At 44.7% G+C, this 14,310-nt stretch overlaps 2 protein-coding genes across 2 annotated transcripts; both read right to left on the reverse strand.

Annotated features, from left to right (window-relative positions):
* Positions 1 to 1,306: 1,306 nt before the first annotated feature.
* Positions 1,307 to 2,979, reverse strand: LOC125541523 (3-ketoacyl-CoA synthase 6-like). Its single transcript, XM_048704915.1, has one exon. The coding sequence runs from the start codon at positions 2,953 to 2,955 to the stop codon at positions 1,477 to 1,479; it is 1,479 nt and encodes a 492-aa protein (XP_048560872.1). The 5' UTR covers positions 2,956 to 2,979; the 3' UTR covers positions 1,307 to 1,476.
* Positions 2,980 to 7,029: 4,050 nt separating this feature from the next.
* Positions 7,030 to 9,937, reverse strand: LOC125537210 (probable protein phosphatase 2C 2). The gene is made up of 4 exons (XM_048700511.1): positions 9,420 to 9,937; positions 8,265 to 8,432; positions 7,947 to 8,182; positions 7,030 to 7,838 (listed from the first exon to the last, which is right to left on the reverse strand). The coding sequence occupies exons 1-4, from the start codon at positions 9,591 to 9,593 to the stop codon at positions 7,262 to 7,264; spliced, it is 1,155 nt and encodes a 384-aa protein (XP_048556468.1). The 5' UTR covers positions 9,594 to 9,937; the 3' UTR covers positions 7,030 to 7,261.
* Between the last annotated feature and the right edge of the window lie 4,373 nt (positions 9,938 to 14,310).

Consider the following 14,310-nt stretch of genomic DNA (forward strand, 5'->3'; position numbering starts at 1 on the left):
CTTGAGGTTCGAACACTGGGGTGCGCGCGGAGATTTCGCCTCCTCCTACCTGCACCCCTCCGCCATGCTAGGATCCAAACTAAGAAAAGAACAACACAAGAGACACAGGGTTTATACTGGTTCGGGCCACCGTTGTGGTGTAATACCCTACTCCAGTGTGTGGTGTGGTGGATTGCCTCTTAGGCTGATGATGATGAACCATACAAGAAAGAACAGCCTCACGAGGGTCTGTTCTTGGCTAGGGCGATGAACTGCTCGGAGGAGTTCAGTCACCTTTCTCTCTTTCTCTCTCTCTTTTCTTCTTTCAACCGACCGAACCCCCTTGCTATGTGGGTGGCTGGTCCTATTTATAGAGGCCCTGGTCCCCTCCCCAAATATTGAGCGGGAAGGGAGCCAACAATGGCGGGCTAATTTGAAGGGGGGCAGCAAGTATCAGCTATCCTGACAAAAGTAGTCTTCGTATGTGCAAAGCTCTGGTGATGACGCCGTCTTGGGCTCCACGGTGACCTCCGTCTCGTAGTCCTCCTGGTCTTGGTCTCGTTGCACCGAAATGGCAACTTTTGCCTGATGCCTCGGTACTCCGCGGCTGCGCTTGCCCCCTTTGCACCAAAGAGGAAAGGAGGACGCTACGCAGGCTGGCACCCGCCTGGCGCCCTGAGTCGTCATGGCTTGCGCCATGGGCACCTCATGGGATACTCCGCCTTAATCTCTCCGCCCCCTCGTGAGCCAGCCTGATGAGGCCGTGCCTGAGGAAGCTCCGCGTTGTCCGTCCCGCGAGGCTTGGCCCCTCGCGAGGGTCTTGGGTTTGTGTTGGTGGAGATGGGCCGTGCTGGGCCCCCCTTTGAGCCACGCCGTAGGCCGCAGACGGGCAAGTCTGGGGACCCCCGTTCTCAGAACACCGACAATCCTTGATCTATTTCAAGCTAGAAAGGTAACAAGCACTTGCTGTACATGATAGATGACTTCAGTAATCTAAGGTGACTGGACTAGTGGTAATTGTACTGGATGCCAAGCAGATACATTAGACATTGATAAAAGAAGCGGTTCCTTTTGTCGAGTGTAGGTTTCTTTCCCAACCGGAACATTTACATTTAACAAAAATACCATGAGCGGTAGCTTGCTTATTCTTTTTGGAGATGTGCTGTAGATGAGTTACCTGTAGTTCAAAATTTTCAAACTTTACACATGACTGAGAAAATGCTCATATGGCACTACCGCATGTATCACCAAAATGATTTTGCTTCACTCAAGTCGTGTAGTATTCTTTCTCTGAACATTTGGTTGATCTATAGGAAATATGCATATGTGGCAACAACGTTTAGGAATTCCATAAAAACGTCCATCATGTTTGGCACATCAAACTCACATTATTACAAGGATGAATACTTAAGTGGTCCACTCAGCTAGTTTTATTCTTAGGTTAAGAATAGTGATTTCACATGTTGTAGTTTGTCCACGTTGTGGGTGAAAGCTTTGCTAAGCTAAACCACCTTCTTTGGAGACATCCACTGGGTAACGATGGATGCAGCTAGCCCATGGTCCATTGGCATTGGGGGATGGTTGGATGCACACCCACACGGCGGTGTTGCACTTGTACCCGGCTCCGAACCCGATCATCCACACCCTATCACCCTTCCGCATTCGGCCCTTATCTTCGATGTAGGCCAACTGGTACCACACGGATGCACTTGATTGGTTCCCAAACCGATGCAGCGTCATACGCGATGGCTCAACATGCTCGTCTGATAGATTGAGGCCGAGCTGTACGGAGTCGATCACCGCTGGTCCACCAACATGGATGCAGAAGTGCTCAAACGCCATTCGAAAGTCAGGGATGTACGGCCTGATCTTCCTCCGGTGGAGCACCTTTCTTGCCGTGGAAAATAGAAAATATTTGATCAACTCTGAGGTTGGTAGGATGAGCGGTCCGATTGCGGTCATGTTGGCCTTGAGCGTTTCTCCGGCGATGGCCATGAGGTCTTTTGATAGAGTGAGCCCTATGTTTCCCTCAGGATCATCCTCTTGGTAAACGCACCGGTAAGCAGCGTCATCTGCACCGAAGAGCGTCCGCTCGACGTGTGCAAGCTTGAACCGGGCCCTGTGCTTACAAGTCGATAACAGCATGGCGCTGCCACCCACACGGAACAAAATGTTTCCCAAGTGCATGGAACGCACATTCCCCTTGTAGTATTCCGGACCAAGGGTCTCCGTGGACACCACCAGCACATGTGATCCCGAAGGAATGATCTGCAGCATGTTCTTTGCGAGCCCCACCGCGGTCACCCCTGCACTGCACCCCATTCCGGAGAGGTTGATCACGCGGATGTCGTCTTGCAACGCATACCTGTTGACGATCCGGTCGGCGATGGATGGCACTGGGCAAAACAGGCTGCAGTTGGTGATTAGGACGTGGATCGCATCAAGGGCGATGCACGTCTTGGCCAATAGGTCATCGATCGTCGAGAAGATGACCATCTCCGCCTCACTGCGACCTTCATCTAGAGAACAGTCTGGCTCGACATAGTAAAGTGCAGGTGGCACCAATGTGTCTTCACCCATGCCAGAGCGCTCAATCACACGTGCTATGAATTTAGTGGTAGATTCGCCAAAGAATGGTGAGATGTGTGCATGCTCGAGGAAGGTGGCCTTTGGGGCTCGATACTTGTAGCTTGTTCTGAAGCAAGCGTAATCGACAAGGTACACATTTCTAGGATGACGTATGAGGTAGGAGTAGATTCTAAGCATGGCGGTCGGAAGAATGGCAGCCAAGAGTAGGTTGATGGGTCGGAGATCACGCAGTTGGGAAAGAAGCTCGTCTATAGGGGCAATCCATTGTGCGGCTTGTAGGAGGAGGACGGCGGCTGCTAGTGTTATGGTGGTGGCCATGAGCAGGAACTTGTTGGTAGCCAGATAGTATAGCCGTTTGAGGTGCTTGAGATCGGACAATGAGGTCATAATGTTGGATTATGCAGATGCGAGCGATGAGGATAGGATAATGGGAGTAGTGAGGGCCGAGAAGGGGGTTTTATACAAAACCCCGAGCCGGGACAGTTTCATTGGGAACTTAATTTTTCAGCGCTTCCTTGCATTCAGAAGCTTATATTGCAACGTCATGGAAGAAATACGTCGTTATAGCATATTTAGATCAAACATGCTTTCCAATAGTAAAGGGGACCATAGATGCCCACTTCTGAACTAGTATTTCATACAATGTTTTTCATGCAGCACAAGAGTGAAGTTAGCCATGTTTTTCACATGACACAGCAACACTTTATTCAGATAGTTAAGAAGACGTCTAGCAAAAAATATTGCAAAGATATTTTGTTGTTACCCTACGAAATACTGTGGACCATCTGTTTTTCTAGGACTCTGTCGAGCAGGTCCCAAATTTCAGTTTGGGCATCAAACATGCTAAGCGCATCTCTAATGTTATTTGTTCAATGATACGTGTGGGCTGATGGGTTTTTTCTAAAAGGGAAAACCGATGGTTTTCAGCAATTTCAACCGCGATTATGATGGTTTTATGCTAATTTCTCCCTTTTGCTTTTTTTGGAATCGTTCTGCCTTTCACTTGAGTAATCTTTTGGTTGGTTTCATACATTGATATTAGTTACTGCAAGGATCTCAGCTTGTGCTTGTTTAGCCTGTTTTGAATTGTACAACTATGAACGTAAGTGCATGTCTCATGTCCATTCTATCACCAAAGGCAAAGTATTTTCAAGCTTTTTTAGCAACATATGATAATTATTGTTGCTGGTAAAGCTATAGTTAAAATTACATATTTAAATTTTAGCACGTTAAATATTCAAGAGTAAATAACATAAAACCACATGGATTAGGGCAAACGTAATTATGGATGACAGCACGGCGGGTTTGAACAGGCAGGGCTCTACTGAACCCGTGCCTAAGACAGCGGTGGCCACCCACCCGCCATCTCAAATAAGGTGACATCTGCAAATCCAAAGACATCTGTCCACCAACATTTGACGCAAGGTAACTAGGTAAGTATTTGAATTAAGCGCTTGCCTGTAAATCCGCCACTGAGATGACCATCCTAAATTTTGTGATGTATTTTGGACAGGAATCTGTGTTTGTCTTATTCGTATCAATCCAATATTGAAGCTCAAAAGGTAACATGCACTAGCTATACAAGATACTTTTCCAACTGGATCATTAACATTCAACAGAAATAGCATAAGAGACAGTACGTCACAACATGCTTATTCTTCATAGGTTGCGCTTGGAACGTTATTTTCAAGGGATCTACACCAGTAAAACACACCCCCGCCACTTACAACATTGAGATAGGTGAGAATATGCTCATAGTGTTGTATCACATGCATCGGCAAAATAACTTTTCTTCACTTAAGTGCAGTAACTCTTTCTCTGAATAATTGAAATGAAACTTATTAAAACCATCTAGATGTCACCTAAGACCGCGCATGTGCATTTCTGGCGCCTATGTTTCGCGATTCCATGAAAAAAAATACGTACATTTCCTATGCTCAGAGCACATCTAAATCAAACAAGATTTCCAATGGTAGATGGAACCATGCGCGGTCGACTTCTGGCTAATTTTTTTAAAATAATACATTTTTTTATTAATTTTCATAAATATTACGTTGGGTAAAAAATTTTCAAAAATAATACACCGTCGGCCCACAGCAGGCCGATTGGATTCCAGTCGGCCTACAGCTGGCCGACTGGCCCCTGTCGGCCCATTGTGGGCTGATTGGGTCCTGTCGGCCCACTGTGGGCCGACTGGAGCTAATTGGCTCGCTGTGGGCTAATTGTTTTTGCAAAAGAAGTAGGCATAAAAAATATATGTTTAAAAAATGTTAATCATGTAATTAAAAACTGTTAAACGTGTATAAAAAAGTATGTTCCTGATGTATACAAAAAATGTATAATATATATGCAAAAAAGTTGACTAAAAATATGTTTTAAAAAGGGTTAATCATGTATTTAAAAATTGTTAAATGTGTATAAAAAATGTTCCTTATCTATACAAAAAATATAGAATGTGTATGAAAAAAAGTTGACACCAAAAAAAAATGTTTGAAAAAAATGTTAATCATGTATTTGAAAAAATGTTCAACGAGTACACAAAAATGTTTCATGTATTGGAATGACAGGTTAAACGTGTATAAAAAAATGTTCCAGCTCCGGATCCGGTATGGGAGCATCACGGACCTAAATATAATTGGTTGCTCTTTTTGTATGGAACTGGAACATTTTTTCAAACATATTTTTTTGGTGTCAACTTTTTTCATACACATTCTATATTTTTTGTATAGATAAGGAACATTTTTATACACACATTTAACAATTTTTAATCATGTATTTGAAAAAAATGTCAACTTTTCAAACATATTTTTTTGGTGTCAACTTTTTTTCATACACTCTTTATTTTTTGTATAAATAAGGAAAAAAAATTATACACACATTTAACAATTTTTAAATACATGCTTAACACTTTTTAAAACATATTTTTATGTCAACTTTTTTGCATATATATTGTACATTTTTTGTATACATCAGGAACATTTTTTATACATGTTTAAAATTTTTCAATTACATGATTAACATTTTTTTAAACATATATTTTTTATGCCTACTTTTTTTGTAAAAACAATTAGTCCACAGCGAGCCAATTAGCTCCAATCGGCCCACAGTGGGCCGACTGGACGTAATCAGCCCACGGTGGGCCGACAGGGGCCAGTCAGCCAGCTGTAGGCCGACTGGAGTCCAATCGGCCTGCTGTGGGCCGACTAGGCCCAGTCGGCCTGCAGCAGGCCGACGGTGTATTATTTTTGAATTTTTTTTATCCAGCGTAATATTTATGAAAATTAATTAAAAAATGTATTATTTTTAAAAAAATAGTCCTTCTGAACAAATATCTTGACACTTGTTTTTTCTTGTAGCACTAGTGTGTGTATTATAAGCCATGGAGGTTGATTGACTTTGGTTAATTTAGCTTGACCTTGATGATTTCCCAAGTATGCATTCGCCGGGTTAAGTAGACTATCAATTAGGATTAATTATTCTGATAACAAAATGAATTAGCTCCTGCAACGTCCTCAACTTTTTGAATACTTGTCTAAAAAAAGCTTTTTGAATACCTTTCCAGGACAACAGATATGCACAAGCAGCCACTTTGCAAGGCAATTTTGGTACTCTTTGCAAGGCAAATTTGGTACTCTATCCTTTGTCAAGGTGGGTTACAGCACCTTGCCCCCCAACCAGCTGAAACGTCGTTTGATGATTGGTGGGACAAAGCATGGCAAACAACTCTGATCACCTAAAGAAGGGATTCAATACCCTGGTGGCGTTAGGTGCTTGGATTCTTTGGACTCACCGCAATGCATGTGTGTTTGACGGAGCAGCTCCAAGCATGGCAAGAGCGCTGGACACTGCCGGTGATGAGCGGCGTCTTTGGGAGATTGCAGGTGCACGGGGCCTCATTTTCCCCTTTGATTTTCAGGCGAGAATGTAAACTAAGAACTTTGGTGAGGCGTGCGCAGCGTGTTTCAGTGGGCATTGTATGGGTTCTTTGTCCCATTTCTTCCTCATATAATGATACACAGATCTCCTGCGTGTTCAAGAAAAACAAGCAGCCAATTTGACATCAGAAAGAGCTTTTACCAGCAACTTTCTCAAAGGTGGCTTTGTTGGGGCACATTCCAGGCCGCCCAGCACACAGGCCACAGGACATACAAGAAAGTATCAAGTGGAATTTTAGCTTTCCACACCCACTTGTAGTGAGATCCAGGCCATCACATTCAAGCCACTGATACATAGATTTAGATTGAAACTTTCTTTTACCAAATACTCCTCTTGGGGGCTTTGCCTGTACGTATAAAGCCTCCGCACCTCATCAGGCTCGGGACAAAGATGAACTCCTCTTGGGGGCTTTGCCTGTACGTCTGAACTCAGAACTTCTTTCCTTCTGTTTATATATTGCACTCCTATTGCTATTGCAAGTCAGAACTCCTGCCCAGAAAATCATCCTACCAATCTTGGAGGAGGTTTCTCACTGACATAAATCATCACTAACGAACTGATCACCGGTACATGAACCAATGGAGTATGTACACCAAATACTGCAGTAGTCGACACAAAAGAAACGAAAAAAAGGGAGAAAAAAAAACTGCGACGAACAAACGACGGATGCCCTACAAAATTGCTGGCTGCCCAAGCGCAGCCGTACGAGGCATCTAACACCCGTCGGCAATAACTCAATAAGCCCTACAGCAATCATCTACTGATCAGACTCCAGCAATCTCCTCAGGTTGCAAAGGGCCTCAGCAGACAGGCTCTTGCAAGATCTTATCCTCCTCGATGACGCCTCCTCCGAAGTCCGCAGGCACCCGCCGAGCTCGGAGGCAAAGCAAATGACAATCACCGTCAGGTTGTCGAAGGTCTGGAGCCTCTTCGCCTCCATGGCGAGCTCCCTCGCGCACCTCTCGGGGTCATCGTGCCGTCGGAGCCCCTTCCGGACCAGGGTCACCGCCTGCTGGCTGGTCATGACGTCCCATATCCCGTCGCAGCCTATGATGAGGAACTCGTCGTCCTCTGTGAGGATGGTCTGCTGGAACTCTGGCTCAGCAATCAGAGGTGACTGCGAGCCTTGAGGCATTTTCATGTCCCAATCCCCTAGAGCACGAGTCACCGACAATACTCCGTTGAGGTAGCCGTCTTCGATGTATCCCCCACACTCAGTGACCCTTTGACGCTCTGCTTCATATGTTGGCCTGTGATCACGGGACATCTCCATAGCCATGCCTTTCCTGCATAGAACTGCTCGGCAATCCCCAGCATTTGCAACCAACAACTGCCTGCAAGATAGGAAGAAGAGCAAAAGTTAGCATGCATATGCCAATACAATCATGTCTATCATATCACAGAGTGCATCTGCAGAGGCTTTGACTGCATGCTCATCTTACCTTCCAAAGATCAAAGCTGTAAGAGCTGTGGTTCCCGACGATCGGCTGATGACTGAATCGTCTGCAAGAGCAAGGTCTGCACTCAAGAACGCTTTGCGGATTGAGTTCGCAACAGATTCAGAAAAGAATTCATCTTCTTGCAATCCTTCTGGGAACTCTGAATCCTCAAAGAACAACCTCATGGCATGCCTTTTCATGTAGGCTGCTGCATCTGAACCTCCATGGCCATCAAAAACCTACTGACAAATAACACAATTAGTTCAGATGGTGCAGGAGAATCATAGTAGGATAAAAAAAATGACAGAAGGCCATGCATACCCCATAGAAGGCATTAGGGGACGGGCACAGCAATAGTGAGCCAAGATGACCAGAAAGATTATCAATTCTGATATGCTCATCTTCCATGTACCGCCTAGGTCCAATATCAGCGAAGCTCCCAGATCTAATCTTGGGGACAAACTGTAGCGTCTCCAAAGGCGTCTTGACCTGCATTGAGCAGAGACCAATTAATATGCTGTCATGAACAGACATCCTCCGCTAAAACTATATGTGGGGAGAGGGTCACTTATACTGTTTGATCAAGACAAATTGGGTTGCTAACCATCGCATGGCAAATCATTCAAAGTGTTCAGCGTCTAAATCAACCCTATTATACGGTTATGGAGATAACAAAACAAACGTTTCAATGCTTAATTAATGAAAACAACTACTTATGCGTGTGTTATGGAGATAACTAAACAAACATTTCAATGTTGACTTGATAAAAACAACTACTTATGCGTGCGCTATGGAGATAACTAAACAAACATTTCAATGCTGAATTGATAAAACAACTACTAAGGCCGCGTACAACCTTGTACTTCCAAGTAAAAGCCGTAGCAAATCCCCAAAGCAGACAATTCAATGTACTCACAATAAGTTACTAGCATAATTCTAATATGCCCAGCAGAGAAACAAAACACAGAGAATCATACTATCTTGCATAGGCAAACAATCAATATGCACCGCCAAACCATACTAGAACATAATTTGCATAAAATTACCACGCGCTAAACAGATCAACCCAATAATGATTCCAACATCCATTTATACCCCCAATTTCCAAACTACCATCAACAGTTGATACATCGATATTAGAAAACAGCAACAAGAAAGGCTTAACCTTTAAATTCTTATTACAAGTACTCTAGACTAGAACCAATTCTAGGGAAGGTCATTTAAACACCTGTCGGCATCGTAATTTCGCTACGCAAGAAGATAAGAGAGGCGCTTCTGATTGATATATAACCTATAAAAGAAACCTATAACGCCAGGAAGAACAGACTAGCGATCCCTACCGATAAGCATCAGATTTACCATACCCGTCTCGCCGGGTGACAAGAACTCCTACGACCTACCTAAAGATGAAAACGAACGGGGGAGGGGGAGGGGGGAGCCGGCCGGGACCATCGCCAGGCAGGGTCAAGAACTCACCAGATCGGGCACCTCGAGGTCGACCTGCGCTTGCGAATCGACCGGCGGCGGCGGCGACGACACCCCGACCCCGACCCCGACGACGACCTCCTCGGCCCCTCTGACGGGGCACCGGCGGAACTGCGCCTCCAGCATCGGAACGACCTGATGCATGACCTCCGGCCCGGCAACCATATCTCCGCCTCACTGGTCAGATCAGATCCCTCTCCTCCGCAAACAACCTCCCGGATCCCTCGCTCGCCCTTCACTCGCCAGAGAACTCCCCCGATCCGCACTCGCGCCACAGAACAAGAATCCAACGACGATCGCCCGATTTTTCCTCGTGGGGTCTCACGATCCGAGAGACGCGATCTTGAACCTTTCCTGGACACACACGCTCGCTCGGTGGCTGGCTGGCTCACGCGCAGACTTTCCTGATCCGAAACGAGGGAGAGGGAGAGAAGAGAAGAGACGAAACGGCGCAAATTAGGCGGACACGTTGCTATTTACGCGCGCGTGGTGGGATTGGAAGAGAATAAATCAACGGACGGCGGCGGCGGCAGCTGGTGCGTGGGCGTGGGGGACGTACGGGCGCGTGGCCGCTGCGAGCCGGTAACCTAGGCTCGGTGCGATGGTGGGTGCACCCGCACCAGGCCGGCCTCGTTCTCGTCTCGGTTCACACTTTCGCCCGTCAACGAAACAATGATGCGCTGCAATGAAAATCAGTTGATGGAAATTTTTTGAGAAGTCTAGTATATTCTCCTGTCCCAATACCAAGATAGAAGACAAGGCGTAAATCTCTATAATTTTGAATATTATGACTGAAGCACTTAACGATAAGTATTTGAGTTTGCCTGCAAATATGGATATGGACAAAAATGATTGTTTCCAATTCCTTTTTGATAGAATTGTTATGAAAATCAGTGGATGGAAAGAAAAATTGCTATCCGCGGGTGGGAAGAAAATTTTGCTCAAATCTGTTGTACAAGCTATCCCAGCTTATGCCATGTCCGTCTTTAAAATTCCTAAAAAAAAACTTGTAAGGGAATTATCGACGTGATGTCGCAATTTTGATGGGGTGACGAGGACAACCAGAAGAGAATGCATTGGATGGCGTGATGGAAGATGTGCGTCCCAAAAGACCAAGGAGGTATGGGGTTCCAAGATATCCAATGTTTTAATCTGGCATTGTTAGCCAAACAAGCATGACGTCTACTTGATAATCACGAGTCTTTATGTGCTACGATCTACGAGATATCCACAGGAGACATAGTCTAGTATGTACTTCAAATATTATACACAGACTTCAATAACACAGCCGAATACAAGGCTTTATTGCACGGACTTCGAATGGCTGTCTCTATGGGCATACAACGCCTGGAGGTGTGTGGGGATTCAAACCTCGCAGCATCTCAAATAAACGGAGACTTCGACGCTAAAGATCCGAAGATGGCGGCCTATCGTAACGCCGTACTCAAAATATCAGTTCGGTTCGAGGGACTTGAGTTTCATCATGTGGCTCGAGAAAGTAATCAAGCGGCAGATGTCCTTACTCGCATAGGTGCCAAGCGTGACCCCGTCCCACCTAACATCTTTTTGAAAAGGTTCTTCAAGCCATCTGTGGTATAGCAGGACGAGAGCGGCAACTCTAGTTCAGATCCGGTTATACCCCAAGATCCCAAACACAATACCGATATCATCGGGGGCTCAACCACTGAAACAACACAAATCGGCCCATCTAATAATGGCAGCAATTGCCCCATGGACCGAACCCTTCTTGGCCTACCATAATAGGCGAGAGCTCCCTGAGGACCAGAATGAGGCTCGATGCATCGTTCGTCGCTCGAAAGCCTACAAGGTTCATGAAGGAGAGCTTTACAAGAAGAATGCTACCGGAGTACTTCAAAGATGTATCTCCGAAGAAGAAGGACGACATCTCCTGGCTGAAATCCATGCTGGTCTTGGCAGTCACCACGCTGCAGCCCGGGCTCTTGTAAGTAAGGCCTTCCGTACCGGTTTCTTCTGGCTAACGGCCCGAGCAGATGCACATGACCTTGTCCAATGTTGTGTGCGATGCCAATTTTTCGTCAATCAAAGCCATATGCCGCCTACCGCCTTACAAACAATTCCCATTACTTGGTCTTTCGCGGTCTGGGGGCTTAATATGTTCGGACCCCTTAAAGGTGGAAGCCATAAGAAAAAAAAATCTGGTGGTCATGGTAGATAAATTCACTAAGTGGATAGAGGGCAAGCCAGTTAAAACAGCTGAAGCCGGACCAGTCATGGACTTTATATCCAGTGTCGTACACCGTTATGGTGTCCCACACAACATCATCACCGATAACAGCTCCAATTTTACAGCCGACGAAGTGAAAACATGGTGTGCTAACCTGGACATCAAGCTCAATTATGCCTTCGTCTATTACCCCCAAACAAATGGTCAAGTTGAACAAGCCAATGGTCTTATCCTGAGCAGCATTAAGTCTAGACTAGTACGATCTTTAAAAGAGTCAGACAAACACTGGGTTGAGGAGCTCGCTCCGTACTCTGGGGGCTGCGGACCACGCTCAATCGCACTATCGGTTACACATCATTTTTCATGATGTACGGCGCGGAGATCGTCTTGCCCTGCGACATTATTCATGACTCACCTCGAGTGCGCATGTACAAAGAGAGAGAAGCCGGGCTAGATCGGCAGGACAGTCTAGATGCCCTGGAGGAGGAGCGCGATGTTGCAAAAGCACGTTCCACATTCTATCAACAACAAGTTCGCAGATACCAAAGAAGAGAGGTGTGGGCCAAGACTTACAATGTTGGTGAACTCGTTCTATGCTTGCCAGAAAAGAAAAAAGATAAACTCAAGCCCAAGTGGGAAGGTCCCTTCATCATAGATGAAGTTCTCACTGGAGGTGTGTACCGTCTGCATGACGCATCGGATAATCGCGAGCCGAACCCGTGGAATGCTGCCGGACTCCAAAGATTCTATGCCTAGAGCTGGACTCATTGTTCGTTTTCCTTTTTCTCCTCTTTTCAGTTTCTCTCTTTTTAAATTTTTTGAGAAGTCTAGTATATTCTTCATACCAATACCAAGATAGAAGACAAGGCGCAAATCTGTACAATTTTGAATATTATGACTGAAGCACTTAACAATAAGTATTTGAGTTTGCCTGCAAATGTGGGTATGGACAAAAGTAATTGTTTCCAATTCCTTTTTGATAGAATTGTTATGAAAATTAGTGGATGGAAAGAAAAATTGTTATCCGCAGGTGGGAAGGAAATTTTGCTCAAATCTGTTGTACAAGCTATCCCAGCTTATGCCATGTTCATCTTTAAAATTCCTAAAAAATCTTGTAAGGGAATCATTAACGTGATGTCGCAATTTTGGTGGGGTGACGAGGACAACCCGAAGAGAATGCATTGGATGGCGTGGTGGAAGATCGGCGTCCCAAAAGACCAAGGAGGTATGGGGTTCCGAGATATCCACTGTTATAATCTGGCATTGTTAGCCAAACAAGCACAACGTCTACTTGATAATCCCGAGTCTTTATGTGCTACGATCTTGAGAGCTAAATATTTTTCGGACGGCGATTTAATGAATGCAAATCTAAAAAAAGGCTCCTCTTTTACTTAGCAAAGTATCATGACTGGAGTGAATTGTCTGAAAAGTGGTTATATCTGGCGAGTTGGAAATGGACATAATATTGATATATGGAGAGATGCATGGATTTCTAACTGTGCGAATAGGAAAATTATTACTCATAGAAGGGGACAAATACTATCAAAAGTCTGTGATCTTATTGACCCAGTCACGAATTCTTGGGATGAAAATTTGTTGACACAAATGCTATGGCCAATTGATGCTCAAAGGGTATTAGCAATTCCACTTTTCATGCGTAATATGCCTGACTTTATTGGTCGAAGCCATACAAAAAAGGTAAGTTCACTGTTCGATTAACTTATTTGAAAGAACGAAACCAACAACATGGGAAAAAATTAGAACACGCAAACGGAATGGGTAGAACCAATGTCAACCCTATATGGGATAATATTTGGAGACTATCCTGCCCAGCAAAAATTAAAATTTTCATATGGCATATACTGCATGGTACCTTCCCATGTCGAGTTACACTTGCTAACAGACATATAAAAGTTTCACCCATTTTCCCTTCTTGCTCAAATGGATCGGAGGATACAAAACACGTTTTGTTTTAGTGTCAGAAGGCAAAAGAAGTTTAGGGAAAATTAGGTCTACAAGAGGTGATCCATAAAGCCTGTATTGTTGACCACGCAGGAGAGGCGGTGCTATAATTCTTACTCCTTATGAAAGATCAAGAATTAAACATTAAGGGCATCCAGAATGCACATGAGTTAATAGCTATTACAGCTTGGTATCTATGGTGGGATAGACGTCAACTGGTCCATGAAGGAAAGTTACAGGATGCAAATCAAACTTCAATGGGGGCTCGTGCTATAACGGCAAACTATGTCAATGCATACTCCCCTAAGGCAACTCATAAAATAGGGGGATGGAGTATCCCTCCTAGAGGATTTGTCAAGCTGAATTTTGATGTCGTTTTCGATCATGATCTCCTTTGAGGTACAGATGCTGCGGTCCTGAGAGATGATAAGGGAAGGTTCATCACTGGAGGAAACTGGAGGATTGACTGGTGTGATAATGTATTAACAACTGAAGTTCTGGCTCTTAAATTTGGTTTATTCCTAGCACAGAAGATGGGTTGTAATCGCCTTGTTGTAAACTCAGATAACATGGAAGTGATCGACATAATGAAAAATGGAGGACACTCGGCGGGAGCGGCAGCTGCAGTTTTTGATGATTGTTACTTTTTGGCTTGTGATTTTTCTAGAGTTAAATTTGAACACTGTAATAGGGAAGCAAATAGAGTGGCCCATG

The sequence above is a fragment of the Triticum urartu genome, chromosome 2, assembly GCF_003073215.2.
Source record: "Triticum urartu cultivar G1812 chromosome 2, Tu2.1, whole genome shotgun sequence".
Taxonomy (NCBI): domain Eukaryota; kingdom Viridiplantae; phylum Streptophyta; class Magnoliopsida; order Poales; family Poaceae; genus Triticum; species Triticum urartu.

Bases quoted from the DNA above. Each gene is read 5' to 3' on its own strand.
- LOC125541523 (XM_048704915.1), bottom strand. From the start codon at position 2,955: ATGACCTCATTGTCCGATCTCAAGCACCTCAAACGGCTATACTATCTG.
- LOC125537210 (XM_048700511.1), bottom strand. From the start codon at position 9,593: ATGGTTGCCGGGCCGGAGGTCATGCATCAGGTCGTTCCGATGCTGGAG. The intron at 8,183-8,264 runs GTATGCATGGCC...ATTTGTCAGTAG, and splicing joins CCCCTAATGCCTTCTATGGG to GTTTTTGATGGCCATGGAGG. The intron at 7,839-7,946 runs GTAAGATGAGCA...CCTATCTTGCAG, and splicing joins ACAGCTTTGATCTTTGGAAG to GCAGTTGTTGGTTGCAAATG.